Below are 18,499 nucleotides of genomic sequence, written 5' to 3' on the forward strand. Positions count from 1 at the left end.
TACTGAACATTTAGAATCTAATTGTGTAGGTCACTAAAAGTCACTCCTAACTCTTTAGTGACCAGTACTTTTGTCCGGGTCACTAAAAAGCTAAATTATAGTAGTATTATCATTCTAAACATTTCCAAAACAGTTCCTATTCAACCTTTAAATAAGTCCCTTTTAAGTCTTTTAAGCTTGTTTGTTAATTGGTACATAGGAACAACATTAATTAACTAGATCCTTCTAACTTGTTTCAACCAAAGGTTTGAAAGAGGAGCTAGAACACCACATGTTAAAATAGCTAGTTTCAATCAAATACATCTTTACAGCCTAGTATAACAATCAAGCTATACTCAATCAATCCAACTCTTCTAAACTAGCTAGTTTTCTCTCTTTTAAAATGAGAGAACTTAAGACTAATCTCTCGGTTAATTTTATTTACAAGAAACTGTACAGTATAAACTTGAGCATTCCAAAGGACATTATTCCTAGCCTCCCAAATATTATAAACCAAGGCATTTATAACAGTCACGTACGTAGAGCTCTCATTCCTTCCTTGCCCGTTTACACCTTTTCACCCATTTTAAGCAATGAAACAACTCACCCCACCTACTTATTATATATGTCCCCTCACAATTAAATAATAAGTACTGATGATTCTCTAAATCAAGGTCACAAAATAGGCAGTTCACATTTGAAATACAACCAAACTTATGTTTATATAGTATGAAGCCGGTTCTAATTAATTTTATTACCTTGTTTTTGGTGACAGAGATTAATTGTTAATAAAATGATCAACTTCACGTGAATTTTATATATCTTTTGAAGTAGCTATATTTAACAGTAGTCAATTATAAAAAGTCTAAATTCAAATCTATATATCCATGACAAGAGTGAAAAAGCAACTTTTAAGGTTATTAACATTTGTATTTATAATTAAAATGAAGAAATTTGCGTAACAACTGCAGGAAGTGTGTGATCAAATATTGGCAATAGAGAAGACTAGCTACCTAGCTAGCTAGGTCAAAATTTCTTAAGCTCACAGCACAAAAAGTTGAGAGAGTAATCACATGAATTTCAGATATAGCTATCCAAACAAGATAAGTCAATGATCAACTTTTATTCATGAGTTTCTAACCTAGTATATGTTATGGTCAATATATATATATATATAATAATAGTCCAATAGAATTAAATGCTGTATGTACATTTTATCCAACACCTACCTCACAACTAATTAATCTATTAATTAATTAATAATTTTCTTTATCAAATTTACAACTGTGTATATATATAAATGATTGAGTACTAGCTATATATATATATATTCATTAGTTTTATCTTTTGTCAAAATATTTCAGTGATGGAGAGAGTGAGATCGTTTCTACAATCTCCTACGTATGGAAATGTGATAACTGTTCTTAGCATCGACGGTGGTGGAATAAGAGGAATTATTCCAGCAACTATTCTTGCCTTCTTAGAATCTGAACTTCAGGTATATATTTATGTATGTAAATATATATAACAGCACAATAATTTGGAAAATTTGTTGTGACTCTGTATTTAAATTTATCACGAGATATATCACCCTAAACCCTAGAAGACAGTTTTACAAAAACTGTCGTCTCATGTTATTATTGTAGTAGTAGTAGTGTATACATACATGTTATATATAACATGTATATATAATAATAATACAAGGAAATTAATTGATGAATTTGTGGGAGCATGCAGAAAGTGGAGGAAGATGAAAATGCTAGGCTGGCAGATTATTTTGATGTAATTGCTGGAACAAGCACAGGTGGACTTATTAGTGCTATGCTTGCTGCTCCAAACCATGATGATGATGATGATGATAGGCCAATGTTTTCTGCTAAAGATATCATTGACTTCTACCTTCAACACTCTCCTCTAATCTTCCCTCAAAATCATAGGTAAATTAAATATTACATTTATTAATTAATATAATATATTCCTATATATAAAGAATACAAGAAAAGTGCTATTATTAACCTAGTTCTTACCATCTCTCAATCAATTTTTGTCTCTCAATATATATGCCGAAATATTTTTTTTTTTTTCAAATTTTCTTTCTACGGCGGTGTTCGTTATGCTTACAAAATTATTATTGTAAATTTTTAAAAAATTTCGAATATTTACAGTACTAAAAATATATTGAAGTTTTTCGAACATGTATGCGTAATAAACTAAAATATCAAGAATTCTGTTTACGGTATATTATTCGAAATTTTTTAAAAGTTTATAGAGATGATCTGTAATTAATTATATCGAATACTGCTATAAAAAATTGAATTTTTTTATTCCGACATATATGATTTCAAACGTAGAAACTGATTAAGAGATTGTAATAAAATGTTATATTTAATCAGGGCCAGCTATTTACCCGTGCAAGGAGTGCTAATGCACAGGGCCCACAAATTAAAAAGGCATAGTATGACTTTTTAAATTTTTTATAACTTAATCTTCCACTAATTTGTTATTCTAAATTAAAAAAAAAAAGGTTTTTCCTTAATTTTTTTTATTATTTAATGTCTTTTAATTTTTTTCCCATAATATTTGATATTAGCTTGAAGTTGCATTAGAGATAACAACAATTTTAATAAAATTGTTTAAGTTTTTAGGTGCTTAATTAATTATGTAAAATATATTTTCGTAATATGATAATATTTAAAAATATTATTTACAAGTTATAATTTTTTTTTGATAGGGACTCACTTTTTAAAATTAGAACAGGGCCTCCAAAATATTTGAAACGGCCCTGTATTTAATATTAATCATAACACAAACTATGTAGGTATACGTTCAAATCTTTTCTTACCTAACTTCTTCTTTTTTTAATATTTTATTAACATGCATGATTATGAATTGAGGATATGAAATATCTAATAATAATTATATAGTCTTTCTTGTTTTTTTTTGGAACAAATCTAATAATAATAATAGTCTTATATGAATTTGCATACATGGTCACTATTATATATTAATAAAGTCGTTCACCCTGAGCATCCTGACCACCTGATTCTCGTGGTAGATGCAAGTTGGTCGGCAGGTCTAACTGCAGACATGCTGACCAAACCTCATTCGCCACATGAATCAAGGTGGTCGGATCCTCAGAATAGCAGATTATTATATATTTATAATATTAATTAACAAATGATAATTATCTCACCAATGTACTCATTGATTGGTGTAAATTAAGCTATAGCTTTATCTTTCTTAGGGCAACTCCAATTATAATAGCATGCTACTTTAGTACTTATTTGACCCTACAAATTACTTTTTATTTAATTTAACCAATGAAAAAAGTATGCATATATATAAGAGCACTGTTATTAAGTATCAGTAGTGCTTAGCACATTTTAAACGTACTTATCACTTTGTGATTAATTAGTGTTAAGCATCACTGATGTTCTTTAGCATTTCTTTATTAGTTTGGCATACCAATAGAGAACATTAATTTTTTTGTCATTTCTTATAACGTATTATTTTATAATGTCATTTGGCTTCATTTACTAACAAATATTAATGTAGGCATCTCTACTCGAGTTGTTTATACGGACACTTTTTATAAGGATTGCTTTTATCTTTATGAATAGATATTTTTTTATAATACTTATTAAATTAAAATATGTATACAAAGACTTTGAGCAAGTGTACCTTTAATTTAGCATTTCTCAAAACATTTATTTCTTATTAATTATTATATGTAGATGTTCATTTGGTGGGATAATCCAATCAATTAAATCACTAATGGGACCAAAATATGATGGGAAGTATTTGCATAAACTTCTCAAAGAAAAATTAGGTGATCTGAGGTTACACCAAACACTCACTAATCTCATAATTCCAACATTTGATATCAAACGTCTCCAACCTACTGTCTTCTCTACCTATGAGGTAATTAAATATTTAATTAAAATGTTATTATTTTATTTTTTAACATAGAAATTTATTTTTTTGTTCATTTTAATTAATTTCTCTATAAAATATTATATATATAATTTATTATGTTTATAGGTAAAAAGAAACTCAAGCCTAGATGCTAAGTTATCAGATATTTGTATTGGAACCTCAGCTGCACCAACATATCTTCCTGCTCATTCTTTTCAAACCCAAACCCCAAATGGTCAACTCAGAGAATTTCATCTTATTGATGGTGGTGTTCTTGCCAATAATCCGGTAATTAATTACTTAATTAACTTAATTTACATGTATTTAGTATAATATATTTCATGATGTTCAATTATGAATTTTATTGGCATTAATGTTCATAATGTTTTTTTTAAAGAAAAAATTGAGGGTGACATATGATCCCAAATGTTCTCCCATTAGTGATCAAACATGGTTTGTTATACTTGTGTAAATTAAAGGTTATTTGAATTCTGATTTATCAGAGTCAGTCTCATATTGTTAATGTGTGGATATAAATTGTGATATATGGGATGAATGAGCTATTCTTCTATTGTCAATTGGTTCTTAGATGAAATCCCATTTATCTTATCCAAAATTCTAACATAATTTCTTGAAAAATTTGTGGGACATTATTAACTACATTGTAAAATATCATTTTAAGATATATATAAAATTGAAAATACTATAAGTAGTATAAACGGGTCTTAGGAATTTTTTTTTTTAAAAAATTTAAGTCCTTATTATAAGAATAAATGATATCTTTAAAAATTATTAAAAAAAATATAAATATATATTTTTTAAAAAATATTATTTTATTTAGGCCACTAACATAGGTGGACCCTAAGCTCGAGCTTAGCCCGCCATAACCTAGGGCGACCGTGTATGTATATTTGTATATATTTCATAACGTTCAATATTTCAGGCATTGGTTGCTATAAATGAAGTGTCTAAAGAAATTTTCCAAGGAAATCTGGACTTCTTTCCAATCAAGCCGATGGAGTTCGGCCGATTTTTGGTGATATCGATAGGAACAGGTTCAGCTAAATCAGAAGAGAAATACAGAGCTGATGAGGCTGCAAAATGGGGTGTTTTGGGATGGTTAAGTAGTCACAACTCTACTCCCTTGGTCGATATTTTCACTCAAGCTAGTAGCGATTTAGCCGATATCTTTCTTTCTACAGTTTTTCAAGCTCTCCATTCTGAGAAAAATTACCTTCGAATCCAGGTTATAATTAATTTAATTGACTATTTAATAATAATTCACATTTTTAGTTTTCTTAATTGAATTATATGTCAGTAGTTTGTTAGTAACAAACAGAAATAACTCGGAAATTTTTACAACAGAAAACATTTAAGGGACACAATTTAAATGTGTTAGTATTTCAAAAAATCATATTTATTTTTAATGAATTATAATTGTTTTTTATTATTATGTAGGATGACACACTAGGTGATAAGGAATCTTCAATGGATAATGCTACCAAAGAAAACCTAGACAAGCTTGTGAGAATTGGAGAAGATCTGTTGCAAAAACCTGTTTCAATGGTCAACTTGGAAACTGGTATCTATTCTCCTAAACATGGAACTACAAATGGAGAAGCTCTTAAAAGGTATATATATTAAAAATATATGGAGCTTCTACAATGTATTTCTAAAAAATGGTGCACGAAACATTTTCTACTGTTTTGGGATCTAAGAAATTTTTTTAGTTTAATTATTTTTCATTACCGTATATCTTATAATTATTTAAGATATTTTATAAAATTTAGAGAAATTTGAAATAATTTACAATATAAAAAATAGTTTTCAAACAATTTATTTTACACGGATATAAAATAAATCAGCACTATTTGAACCTTATTTACAACATGTCAAATTTGTTTATATTTCTCAAAATTTTTGTAAAATGTCTTAAATAACTACAATATTTTCTAGATGCTAAACAAATAAGGGGTAAGGGTGTATCGATGCACCATAAATTTTTTTGAAAATATATTCATATAATCATAAATGGAACTAATATATAATATAGGAAAATTTTACAATGCACCTGATGTACCCTATTTCTTTCGGTATTTGAAATAATTTTTTAGTTAATTTTTTTATGATCATGTACGTTATAGTTATTTAAGATAACCTGCAAAATTTTGAAAATTTTGAAAAAATTTAATACGCCGAAAATAGAGTTCAAACTGTGTATTGCATGCGCGACTATTTTATTTTATACGCGTGTGAAATAGACAATTTGAACATTATTACTTTCTATATTGTAAATTATTTCGAATTTCTCAAAATTTTGTAGGATGTCTTAAATAACTATAATACACAAGAATATATATAAAAAATAGATTAAAAAATTCTTCTAAATACCAAAACAGAAAGTATATGAGGACATCTCATTTAAAAAAATAGTATATATATATATATATATAAGATATTTGTATTTTTGTTTAATTTAATTTTGTGTTGATATATAATAGGGTTGCTCAAATGCTTTACCGGGAGAGAAAGACTCGTGAAGCTAGATCACCTATGCCAAAGCTAAAAAAGGGAGTTAAAGCTCATGATATTCCACGTGACAGTAAATATATTTTAAAATTATAAAATTAATATACGAAAATTCTACAAATCATACTTTCAATAAAAAAAAAAAAAGAAATGTACCGATGTATTTAAATCTATTTTAGTATTTAAAATAATTTTTAGTTAATTTTTTTTTCATGGTCATGTAAGTTATAATTATTTAAGACATCCTGTAAAATTTTAAAAAATTCAAAAAAAATTTAATACGCTGATAATAGGGTCCAAACAGTGTGTTGCACACGTGACTATTTTATTTTATACACGTGTGAAATAAACTGTTTGAACACTTCTTTTTATATTGTAAATTATTCTAAATTTCTCAAAATTTTGTAGAATATCTTAAATAACTATAACGTACATGATTAAGAAAAAAAATGACCAAATTTTTTTTCTAGATGCTAAAACAGATAATTACATGAATCAGCATATCTTTTTTAAAAAGATACATTATAGAAACACCCAATTATATATATAATCCTTTTATTATGTATGTATAATTCGAATAAATGTGAGCACATAAAAATTTGTAATGTCTGTGTGACGATGTTTTTCTTATTTATTTTGATCACAAGATAATAATTATAAGAAGAGGCAGCTTTATTAGATGTGGTTGCATTGAATTTTTAAGACAAGAAAGAAATGAATCTCGAGTGCTCATGCAGCTTTTTGTTAGGTAATTCCTTTGACTTGTAAACTATTCATATTCACTTAATGAGTGCATGCATCAACAAATATAAGATGAATTAGCTAGGGTTTAGGTCACTAAAGATGATGTTGCTAATAAATATGTAACACTATTATTAGCAAGTTTAGGACAATATTAAAAAAAATATATATAAAAAGATAAATAATTATAATTAATTATGTCATCATTCAGTAAGACTGTTAATATTTTAAACAGTACATAATGTGTATAACTCAAATTTTAAATCATTAGATGTCTATAGAAACATGTATTATTAATTAATTTTATTTTTTTTAATAAATTCAAACTAGGGTCTATATTAAAATTACAATTTTACTAAAATTAAATACTTATGCTGCTAAAAAAATCATTAGAATTATGACGGTTATAAACTCAAAATTTTTAGTACTTATATATGTCGCAATTATCCCAAAATTAAATATAATTATTTGTTATTTTGTCTCTACAAAATAAATTTATTCACACTTTGGCCCCAATTTTCGATTCCTCCCTCTGATAGTGTACGCACTACTATAGATTGATTTTGAAGCACCATCCTAATTTTTAATTTTCGACGCTGACCCCGATCAGCAACATCAGTTCAACTTAACATGTCCAACATGGGGGGATGCCATTGAGGTCGAATTAGCTCGAGTTAGGCAAAGCAATAGTTCTAGAGGGTCGGCAAAGATAAATGTATAAAGAACTCAACATGTATTTCCAAACTCTCTCTTGATTTCCCTTAATGAGCCCAAAATCATGGAAAGAAGTTGTTAATACACACCGCACAACTAAGTTTAATAGAGAAATCCCATTTTAATAAGGATACCTTTTAGGTAAAGATCATAATAATTTTTGAGAAATCCCATGGTGGAAAATTAAATGAGTTTGGAATAAGAGCATTTTGTATGAGGTGGCGTTTTATAAATAGTACATCGATTCTTTATCATCATTATTAAAGTAAAATAAAAAAAAAATTAATATTAAATTACATTGATAACGATATGATGACACCTCACAAGAATGTGAGACACCATATACTTTCTAAAGGATTTCTGTCGAATTTTATTAAAGAAAGTCTGATATCAGTAGAAGTTTAGGGAATACGATTTAGTACATATCAAAGTTTTAGTGGCACAATTTGATGCATATCAAAGTTTGGTGTGCACGATTTGGTACTAGGACAATCTTCATGTTAGTAAAATTGAATTGAATTGGATATGTCATTAAATCTAAACAACTTCAATAGTTCAGATTGGAAACATAATTTTGTACTTACAAAGAACAAAAACCGTAATTAGCTTAGGGAAATTTGATTTTTTATGCTTACATTTGGTTAAAATTTTTTTTCTAAGCAAATAATAACTAATATTTGTAAAATATGACAATTTTTATGATATCCCTAAAATACCCCCATTTACATCACCCCATTTACACCATTGGACCACCCATCGGGCTACCCATCGGATCATCCATCGGGCCACCCCATCGGGCCACCATCGGACCACCCATCGGGCCACCCATCGGACCCATCGGACTACCATCGGGCCAAATCTGCTACCATTTTTTTTTTTTTTATGTTTTTGTACATACAAAAGTAGCATCAGGTTACCATCGGACTACCATCGGACCCCATCGGACTACCAATTTTTTTTTTTTTTATTATTTTTTTTTTATGTTTTTGCACTAAAAAAAAGTATGGAAAATTTGAGAGGGGTATTTTTGGGTTTTAGATAAAGTGATCATATATTTTCAATGATGATATGTATTAGTTTAGAAATAAAATATTAGGTATATGTAAGTATAGAAAATCAAATTTCCCTTAGCTTATTGTTATTAATGGGCTATTGATAACAAATCTACTAAAATATATATTAGGACAGCACTACAAAAAAATCTTACTTTTAGTCACAATATAAAATTTGTGATTAAAAGTAAAAAAATTGTGACTAATTATAAAAAATCATTCTTATGTTGTGACTAAAATATCCGTAGTTAAAAGTATTAGTCATAAAAATTACAATTTATTGTGACTAAATGTGTTTTTAGTCACAATATTTGTTGTGAATAAAACTAAATTAGTGATAACTTATAGCTAAATGCTATATTTTAGTCACAAGTAACATTTTGTTGTAACTGAAAATCACATTTAGTCACAAAACATTTATGTTGTGACTAAAAAATTGTCACTCAAAGTAGTTATTTTTTGTAGTGCAGCTCTAGAGAAGAATTTTCATATTATGGCTTCTTGATTGAAGATATGCAAAGTCAAAGATTGAAGATCATCTACTAGATTTTAAAGGGACAACTCTTTTATTTTAAAGTACTTTGGTATATGCATGTATATCTTTGCATGATGATCTGATCAAAGATCATATATAAAAAAGATTTCTTTCAAAATATATGACTTAACCTACGAGTTTTGTTTGATAATTAGATCAAATGGCAACTTCTTGTTAAAGCTTCAAATTAGGTCTTATAATTTTTAATGTGTCCAAGAAGCTAGAACAGCTCAAATGATATATATAATCAAGACACAAACCAACTATCTTTTTCTTTTTGGTATTTTTTATTTTCTACTACATATATTTACACTTGTTAAAATTGTGGTTTTTCTTTAAAAATAAAATAATAAAAACAACTAGTAGTAGTTATTGGAGCAGAAGTGGTTTCTTTTTGCAATTATAAACAAATCTAATATAGATAAATTAATATATCATTTTCTTTAGAGATAAGCCAAACCAAAATTAGAGTCCACAAGAAAACTATGACCATATTTAATGAAAATATACATTGTTGCTGGCGACCCATCAAATCTAAATGATCATTTCCAATTGGTTTTACTCAAGATTAATTAATTTTATTTATTGGATAATAAAAAAATTGACCATCATTAATAATACTATGATTTTGATATATTTTATATCTATATATATAATCATAAATATTCAGATGTAATATTAAAGATTCAAAGATTAACCTAAGCTATAATTTTGCATAAGAGAATATATTAAATTAATTGTATTGACATGTGGTATAGAAATTGATGAAATATTACATTAAATGTTTTTTTTTTCTTCACAAAAATCAGTATATTTAATTAACTTATATTATGTTGTACAAAATATATTCATGAGCTTGGGGAACTATTTAGTAAAAGAAAAAGTTTGCTAGTTGAACTGTATTAATCTAAAGTTTCTGGCAATTAATTTTCTAATACAAAGAATGGAAAGACCATGAGACAATTAATCAAGAACTTAAAAAAATGTTATAGATTTCTTGCAACTCTAATTCTCTTTCAAAGAGCTATATATATATCATTTAGGCCTATATAAATTTTTGCATTGCCAAAATTAAATTTTTTTAGCTCAGAAAATATATATATATTATAAAAGCACAATAATATTATTATAATGTTATATAAAATGGGTTCTGAAAGTTACTGTTTGGCCATTTTTGGTACAATTGTTTTTGTTATTTTGTGTTTGGTTGAAGGGCAACCCTTAGTTCCAGCTCTGTTTATATTCGGAGATTCAGTGGTTGATGTCGGTAATAACAACCAAATTCCGACCATTATTAGGGCAAATTTCCCTCCTTATGGTAGGGATTTCATAGGTCGTAGGCCCACTGGTCGATTTTCTAATGGAAAGTTAACCACCGATTTTACAGGTACATAATATCCCTATCTATAAGTAATTTTAATATTTTGGATACATAAATACAACATAAGTTAAGTTCCAACCTTATTTATTTTTCACATTACAACACAGCTCTTTTTTATTTATTTTAAGAAAAATTTATTTAAAACCTGAGACACTATTTATTCAATTTGTTATTACTGTTTTGAGCATTAGACTTAATTTGTTAAATTTAAAAATTACAAAATAATTGAAACACATTTACAAAGAAACATTCAACTTGACTTTAATTTGGAAGTTTTTATGGTAAATTTTATACTATTTTAAAAACATGGTTGGAATCATCATTTAACAAAAACAAAAGGTCTAAAATATTATTTACCTAATATTATACATAAGAAACAAAGCAAATATACTTATGGTTATTGTGTTATTTAAATTTACATAAAATCCCTTCTATTATGCATAGTATATTTTTATGTTTTACTTTAAATTTCTCTAATATGGTATTATATTTTATAATTTATTGCGATTTTAAACAGCTGAAATGCTTGGGTTCAGTGCATACCCACCAGCTTATCTTAGCAGAAGAGCTGTTGGAAGAAACCTATTGATTGGGGCCAACTTTGCTTCAGCTTCTTCTGGCTATTTTGATGTTACAGCAAATCTATATGTAAATATAATCTCTCTCTATATATATAATATTTATAACGAACGTATTTTAATTTAATAAATAATATTAAAAATCGTAAAATTACATGTTATGAAATTATTTTTTTTTTTGCAGCATTCAATTCCTCTATCGAGACAAGTAGAATACTATAGAGATTACCAAGGAAAGGTTGTGTCTATGGTGGGTTCTGCCAATGCTTCATCCATTTTTTCGGGTGGAATTTACCTAATTAGCGCTGGTAGCAGTGATTTTCTCCAAAATTACTATATCAACCCTCTTCTTCATAACACTTACACTATCGACCAATTTTTCAACATTCTCTTCGAAAACTTAGCACAATTTGTTGAGGTAATTATATTCCACAATTAAACAATGCATTTTTTTTTTTCCAAAAAATATATGAAAAAAAGTTATCGAGAAGGCAAACTTTTTAAACCTAGTAATATTAATCAAAAATATTTTAACTAAAATTCAGTCCTAAAAGTTTATTTTTTACAAAATACAGAGTTAAAAAATGAATTATTTAAACACAAAAATTTGTGTATAAATCTTATATTAAAGTTGAATTATTTAAAAATTACATATAATAATAATTAATTATTATTTAATATAAAAAGGAGGTATATGGCATGGGAGCAAGAAAGATTGGAGTTACAACATTGCCACCAATGGGTTGTCTACCGGCCGCGATTACAATATTTGGCTCAGGAAGTAATCAGTGTGTCGAAAGAATAAACAACGACGCTATTTCCTTCAACACAAGACTAAATATTACAATTCAAAACTTGATAAATAGATTCTCTGGTCTCAACTTGGTTGTCTTGGATACTTACACGACTCTTCGTAACATTATTTCACAACCTTCTACAAATGGTACGCCGTGTTTTCTATTTTTTTTTTATAAATTATTGACATTGTTTGAATTAGCTAGCTAGTTTCAATCATTCTTTGCAAAATGACATTTATTTTTATCTTGTCAAAAATTTTGATAGGAGTCATTTTGCAAAGAATTATCGAAATTAGGTCAAAGTACAAAAAACCGAAATATGTACTTAATATGATATTATCATGTTTTGATTTTATTAATAGGTTTTTCTGAAGTAAGGAGAGGGTGTTGTGGATCAGGGTATTTAGAAACATCAGTTCTATGCAATCTTAGGGCAATGGGGACATGTACCAATGCATCTGAGTATGTATTTTGGGATGCTTATCACCCTTCTGAGGCAGCCAATAAAATTCTTGCTAATGCTTTGCTCAATCAAGGTCTTTCCCTCATCTAAATATATATATATATATATATTTATATATGTATGTAATAATATATATCCCAATGTTACAAATCACCACGAAGGTCTTTAATTTTGTTTTGTTTTGAATATTAAATTTTTATGACTTGTTATTAATTTCTTGTATTGTTGGTGTGTTTAATCACGAGTAATAGTGTTTTTGTGGCTTGTATTATTATGTATCAATTATCAAGGCCGTATAATAAAAATAATGCCTTTGCAACTTATTATAATGTCTTATACATATTCAGTATTTTTTTCATAATTTTTTTTTATGATTAAGTAGTTAAAAATATTAACAATTACACAATGTAATGTGAAAGTTACTAGAATCAAAGATGTGACACAATATCACATAATTAAACAAATATATAAAGTACCTCAAGTTATATTCAATTCCAAATGTAATTAATTAACTAACTTTAAGTAAAATAGAATTTGTAATTGTTTGAATCCAAACACTTAGAATTTAATTGACAAAGGGCTAGAAGAGAATATTTCTTAGTAAAATATAATCCTTCTAGAATATCATATATAGTAATTAATTAACAACTAAAACTCCAGCTACCAAGATGAGCTGGCACCTTATAATAAGTAATATACAACATGAGAAATTAAATAGCATATATATATGCAGTGACTATTAACATAAATTAATTATATATAATATATGATTAGAAGACTAGGGAAGATCCAACTGAGACCATATCATTAGCAAGTATACTATTGGCAGCTTCAGAAGGATGAAAAGAGTCCCAAAAGACATATTCAGATGAATTTGAACATGTACCAAATAATTGCAATTTATTGCATAGCACTGAAGTTTCTACCAATCCTGTTCCACAACAACCCTTCTTTGACTCTTTAAATCCTGTACATTAATAATTATATATCATAATCATGTACTTAATTAATCAATAATATACAATTAATATATAAAGAAAAAGCATATATATAGAATTTTTTTTAAAGTGCTGAAAATATAACTCAAATAGTTACTTTTGATGCCATAAATTATATAGAATTTTTCGGAAAGGTACAAAATGCCTATTCATGGGTCGGCCCTGAAATTTAGTAGAGTATAAGAAAATTAATATTTTTGAGCTTTTATTTAGAAAACAATGTGGTATTTTTTAAAATCTTTTAAAAAATTTGTAATTTTAAAAGGAGAATTTTTTTTAAGCCCCTAGATTAGGTGGGTCCTAGGCCCAACGCCAGGCCTATACCTACTGTAACTATATTGTATACTGCCATGATGAAAAAATTGGAATATAGTTTTTCTAAATGCCGAAAATAGAAGACGCTCCTAAGTAAAAGTGATGCGCCTACTTAAAAAGTTATATATATATATGCATTGTTATACGTACCTTGTTGTTTAGGGTTTTTGATAAGGTTGTAGAGAGGTTGGTAGATGTCTATGACAAGCAAGTTTAAGCCAGATAACCTTTTCTTCAAGGCTTGAGAAGTTGAATTTAATCTTTTATTAAAAGAATTTGCTTCGAAATTAAGCTTTTCCACACATTGGTCACTTACTAAACCAAATATTGTCATCGATCCAGGCAAACACCCTAGTGGTGGCAATGAAGTCACTCCAATCTTTCGTGCTCCCATCGAATACAATTTCTATATAATATATATGAAATTAATTAGTATATATTTCTTAATCAAAAAATCTTATAATCATTAAATATATGTCAAATAGGTAATATAGTTACATGCGTGCATGAAATTAGAATTTATGCATATCACTAAATTAAGCTAAGGGTTCATTTTCTTTTAATAATTACATAATTAATTTTACAGTGCATTCTTAAAAGGGATACGAACTGATATTAGTTCTCTATCTATTTTGACATATAGGGTAGAATTTTTTAGTCTAATTATTTATAATCAGGATTCATATAGTCTTTTACACATGTGATTCTTTTATACATATGTGAAATATATATACTGTTTGAACAATATTTTTTATATTGTAAATTGTTTCGAATTTTTTAAAATTTTGTTAGATCGTCTTCAATTAATAACTATAACATACACGATTATAAAAAAAATAGATTAGAGTAAAAAAATTTCCAGAATGATATCGAAACAGTACTAGGGGATGCATTGATTGTAGAAGCACCCTGTAGTTTATTAATAATAAAATTTGTTAAAAATTTGTAAGTAGTACGTACCTCAACAAATTGTGTAAATGATTTGAGAAGGGGGACAAAATATTTATCAATAGATGAATAAGTATTCTGAAGAGTGGGACTAATATGATAATTTTGAAGAATGTCACTTGTTCCAGCACTTATTACATAAAGACCACCTGAAAATATTGATGAAGCATTTTCTTTACCAACCATTCCTATTATTCTCTTTTGGACCTCTCCATAATTTTCCAATTGCTTTGTCAATGAAATTGTGCCCTAGAAAAAAAATAAAAGACATATCCAATAATCACCATGAATATACATATTAGAAGTCATTTAATTATAATTTGATTTCTAATTTAATAAGAAGTTAAATTTGTACATATAAATTGGCTGTAGAATCATCATATCCCGAAGAACCCGAAGCGAAATTTGCTCCCTTTATAAGATTTCTATCTGTGGCCTTTGTGTTTTGATAAGGAAGTGGATAAGAATCAAACCCTAGAGTGTCAACTGCAATTATTAGAAACATAAAAATTAATTAATTAGAGACTAAATATAATTAACTAAAAGAACAAGAAAAAGAAACTAAAACAAAACAAAAATCAAACACTAACACAACCCGAACAAACCTAAAAAAAAACCACAATTATTATTAATTACCTAAGAAATCAATAGCCAATTTTCCATTACAAAATCGACCGGTAGGGGTGTGATTTTTGAAGTCCTGTCCATAAGGAGGAAAATTGGCTTTAACAACCGTCGCTAAATTATTATTGTTACCAACATCGAGTACTGAATCTCCGAAAAGAAATACTGCTGGAACTATTTGTGATTGAACACCATTCATTAACCATAAGCTGAGAAAATATTAATTAATATAACAATAATGATTAATTATGTCTCCATAATAAATAATAAGTAGTACTAATTACTCATTAAATTTAATTAAACAAATTACATACAATGTAATGAGCTTCCAAGAGAGAGAGAAAGATTGCCAGAGGAAAGTCATTTGTATAGAGAAGAGATGAAACAAAATATTGGAAAATTAATTTAATAATTTGTTGGTTGATTATTATATAATTTTGTGAAATTGATTAGGTTTATATTTCAACAATTAATGTAATCTTTTTCTAAAATTTTCATGTCTTAGCGCATCATTAGCACTTATATTGACCTAGAAATAATATATTGTTGAAGTGATGGTGAAAACAAGTTTGAATTTGAAAGGTTAATTGTTAAAGACAATTTTCTAAATATAGATTTTTTTCATGCATTGATGCAATTGTTTTTGTTTTTGTTGTTTTTTTCTTACTTGTAATTTTGTTTTTGGAAGTTATATTAATTGCTTACATTGCAAAATATAATTACGGGTATTCGCGATCCAAACGTAGTGCATGTTGTAATTTTTTTTTTCAGACTAAACTGTATTAATTTTGCACCGCAAGATTTTAAAACAAACACTGTAAAAATGCAGTATGTTACAGTGCGATTTGAGCAGTTTACACTATCATCATTATTAAATATTATAATGAAAATTTAAAATTCAATCTAATAATGTTTTAATTAACAATAAAAATAACATCTTATTAAAAGATATATAAGTCATTATATATTGAATTGTTTCTTAAAAAAATATGCAAAATAAATGCAAATCACAACTGTACCACAAAAAATTTTTAAAAGTGTGTAGTACGGTACAAACGATTTGTGCAGTGTAAGTTATTTAATGAAGGGTTATTTGCGGCATAAATACCTAATGTTTTCGATTTCATACACTTAAATACCTCATCTTTTATTTTGACTAATTAAATACCAAACGTTGGTTTCTATTCATTTTCGTAACTACTATTCTGTTAAATGCTGATTGTATTTATTAAAATGCCACATGTCATATTTTTATTGATCCATTTCATATTAATTTTGAAAAAATATTAAAATATTATTTTAATAAATAATAATTAATAAAAAATATATTTTAAAATTATAAAAATTAAAAAATATGTTTAATTAGTTTTTTAATTATATTGGACACTTAAATCAAAATTAAACCAAAGAATATTTTTTCTTTCAATTTTCTTATAAACAAAAAATCATTGTTTTCTAAACTAAATTACAAGAAGAAAAGCTATACAAAATTATTCATACTACCAATTCATAATTAAACTATCCACAAAATCAAATCACTTAAACTTTGTAGCTCAGATTAACCTACAAAAATAATTAGATTCAAATCAATATTACACGTACAGTAACAATTAATTAGTTAAATCAGATTCAAAAACACTAAAATCAACTCAAGAACACTCATGAAAATATCAGATCTGAGTTCTAAAATTTAAAACACAAATTAAACATTATCAAGTCACAAACTAATCTCAGTCTCAGATATGAGTTTTCCCATCAATAGATCCACTCATAATTTTTTTTAAAAAAAAAAAATTAAAAATCCTCTGCGCCATTGAACCTGCATATATATATATATATATATATATATATTTATAGAGAGAGAGAGAGAGAGAGAGAGAGAGAGAGAGAGAGAGAGAGAGAGAGAGAGAGAGAGGGGAGTACCTGAGATGTCGCTGATCGCCAAGGCTTGGCTGAGGCTGTCACCGTCGGAGGTGCGATGGGCTGGAGATGTGGCCGGGATGGGGTTGTCTTCGTCGGAGCTGCGGTGGGCTGGATCATTGGGCGGTTGGGGCTGAGGTGAGAGAGAGAAACATGAGAGGGGCGATGTGGTAGGATCGTTGGTTCGCTGTGGCCGGAGATGATGGCTATGGTAGATGAGATTGGAGGCGGAAGAGATGGTGTTGTAAAGTTTTAGGGTTTTTATTTTATTTTTTAAATTACTTATTTATTTTTTTTTTAAAAAAAAAACAGATTAAAATATATTTGAATTATCTTTTTTTTTGAAGGAAAAAAAAATGAATGTGGACCTATTATATGGTGACATGTGTTACTTTAATGAATGCATTTAACGGAATGGTAGTTACGGAAATAATTATTAAGTACTCAATACTCATGAAATCATAATATAAATTTTTTCAAAAAAAAAAAAAGAAAATCATAATATGAATAGCTCAAACACAAAATTATTATGTATATATATTTATAGTATACTAATAGAATACAGAGAAAAAGCAAATTACAAAGCACATATATATAAACTGATCAAATAGGCAATGCCAAACTAAGAAGAAAAACCCTAATATTGACTAAACTAAAATAAATAAGATTTTCGCAATATAGTTAGGGCTAAATTGGACTATCGACAACTCACAATTAGCACAAGAGACCGAAAACCCTATCAATAGTACAAACATTTTTAAATTATAGGAGCCCATCCAACATCTTTAGGGCACTTATAACGTCGATTATAGTGTTGCAACAAAGATGATCGGATTTTCATGTTACTGCGATATCTCTACAAATTATACATTGGAAGAAGTCAGTTTCTTGATCTACACATTTTTTATTCGTGATGTGGTGATGGCGGTGTTGGTGGTGTTGGTGGTGATGGTGGTGATTGTGATGGAATGTTATACATAACGGTACAATATTTTCGAGCTTGAAAGAAA

At 27.5% G+C, this 18,499-nt stretch overlaps 3 protein-coding genes across 5 annotated transcripts; 2 read left to right on the forward strand and 1 right to left on the reverse strand.

Moving 5' to 3' along the window:
• The first annotated feature begins 1,309 nt into the window (after positions 1-1,309).
• On the forward strand, positions 1,310-6,823 carry LOC115698882 (patatin-like protein 2). Its single transcript, XM_030626086.2, has 7 exons — positions 1,310-1,477; positions 1,717-1,916; positions 3,714-3,900; positions 4,021-4,182; positions 4,838-5,140; positions 5,353-5,525; positions 6,396-6,823. The coding sequence occupies exons 1-7, from the start codon at positions 1,346-1,348 to the stop codon at positions 6,517-6,519; spliced, it is 1,281 nt and encodes a 426-aa protein (XP_030481946.2). The 5' UTR covers positions 1,310-1,345; the 3' UTR covers positions 6,520-6,823.
• A 3,692-nt stretch (positions 6,824-10,515) lies between these two features.
• Positions 10,516-13,007, forward strand: LOC115698830 (GDSL esterase/lipase At5g22810). Its single transcript, XM_030626025.2, has 5 exons — positions 10,516-10,852; positions 11,364-11,494; positions 11,609-11,842; positions 12,112-12,367; positions 12,584-13,007. The coding sequence occupies exons 1-5, from the start codon at positions 10,597-10,599 to the stop codon at positions 12,772-12,774; spliced, it is 1,068 nt and encodes a 355-aa protein (XP_030481885.2). The 5' UTR covers positions 10,516-10,596; the 3' UTR covers positions 12,775-13,007.
• A 164-nt stretch (positions 13,008-13,171) lies between these two features.
• On the reverse strand, positions 13,172-17,902 carry LOC115698831 (GDSL esterase/lipase At5g22810-like). Of its 3 annotated transcripts, none has more exons than XM_061103070.1 (6): positions 17,493-17,902; positions 15,582-15,645; positions 15,301-15,431; positions 14,958-15,194; positions 14,148-14,403; positions 13,172-13,651 (listed from the first exon to the last, which is right to left on the reverse strand). In XM_061103070.1, exons 1-6 carry the CDS (start codon positions 17,607-17,609, stop codon positions 13,455-13,457), a joined length of 1,002 nt encoding a protein of 333 aa, XP_060959053.1. In that variant the 5' UTR covers positions 17,610-17,902; the 3' UTR covers positions 13,172-13,454. The 3 variants fall into 3 exon arrangements, with proteins under 3 accessions (XP_060959053.1, XP_060959052.1, XP_060959051.1); XM_061103069.1 differs by having other exon boundaries at positions 15,582-15,778; positions 17,493-17,604; XM_061103068.1 differs by lacking the exon at positions 17,493-17,902 and adding an exon at positions 15,884-16,329 and having other exon boundaries at positions 15,582-15,778.
• Between the last annotated feature and the right edge of the window lie 597 nt (positions 17,903-18,499).

The sequence above is a fragment of the Cannabis sativa genome, chromosome 8, assembly GCF_029168945.1.
Source record: "Cannabis sativa cultivar Pink pepper isolate KNU-18-1 chromosome 8, ASM2916894v1, whole genome shotgun sequence".
Taxonomy (NCBI): domain Eukaryota; kingdom Viridiplantae; phylum Streptophyta; class Magnoliopsida; order Rosales; family Cannabaceae; genus Cannabis; species Cannabis sativa.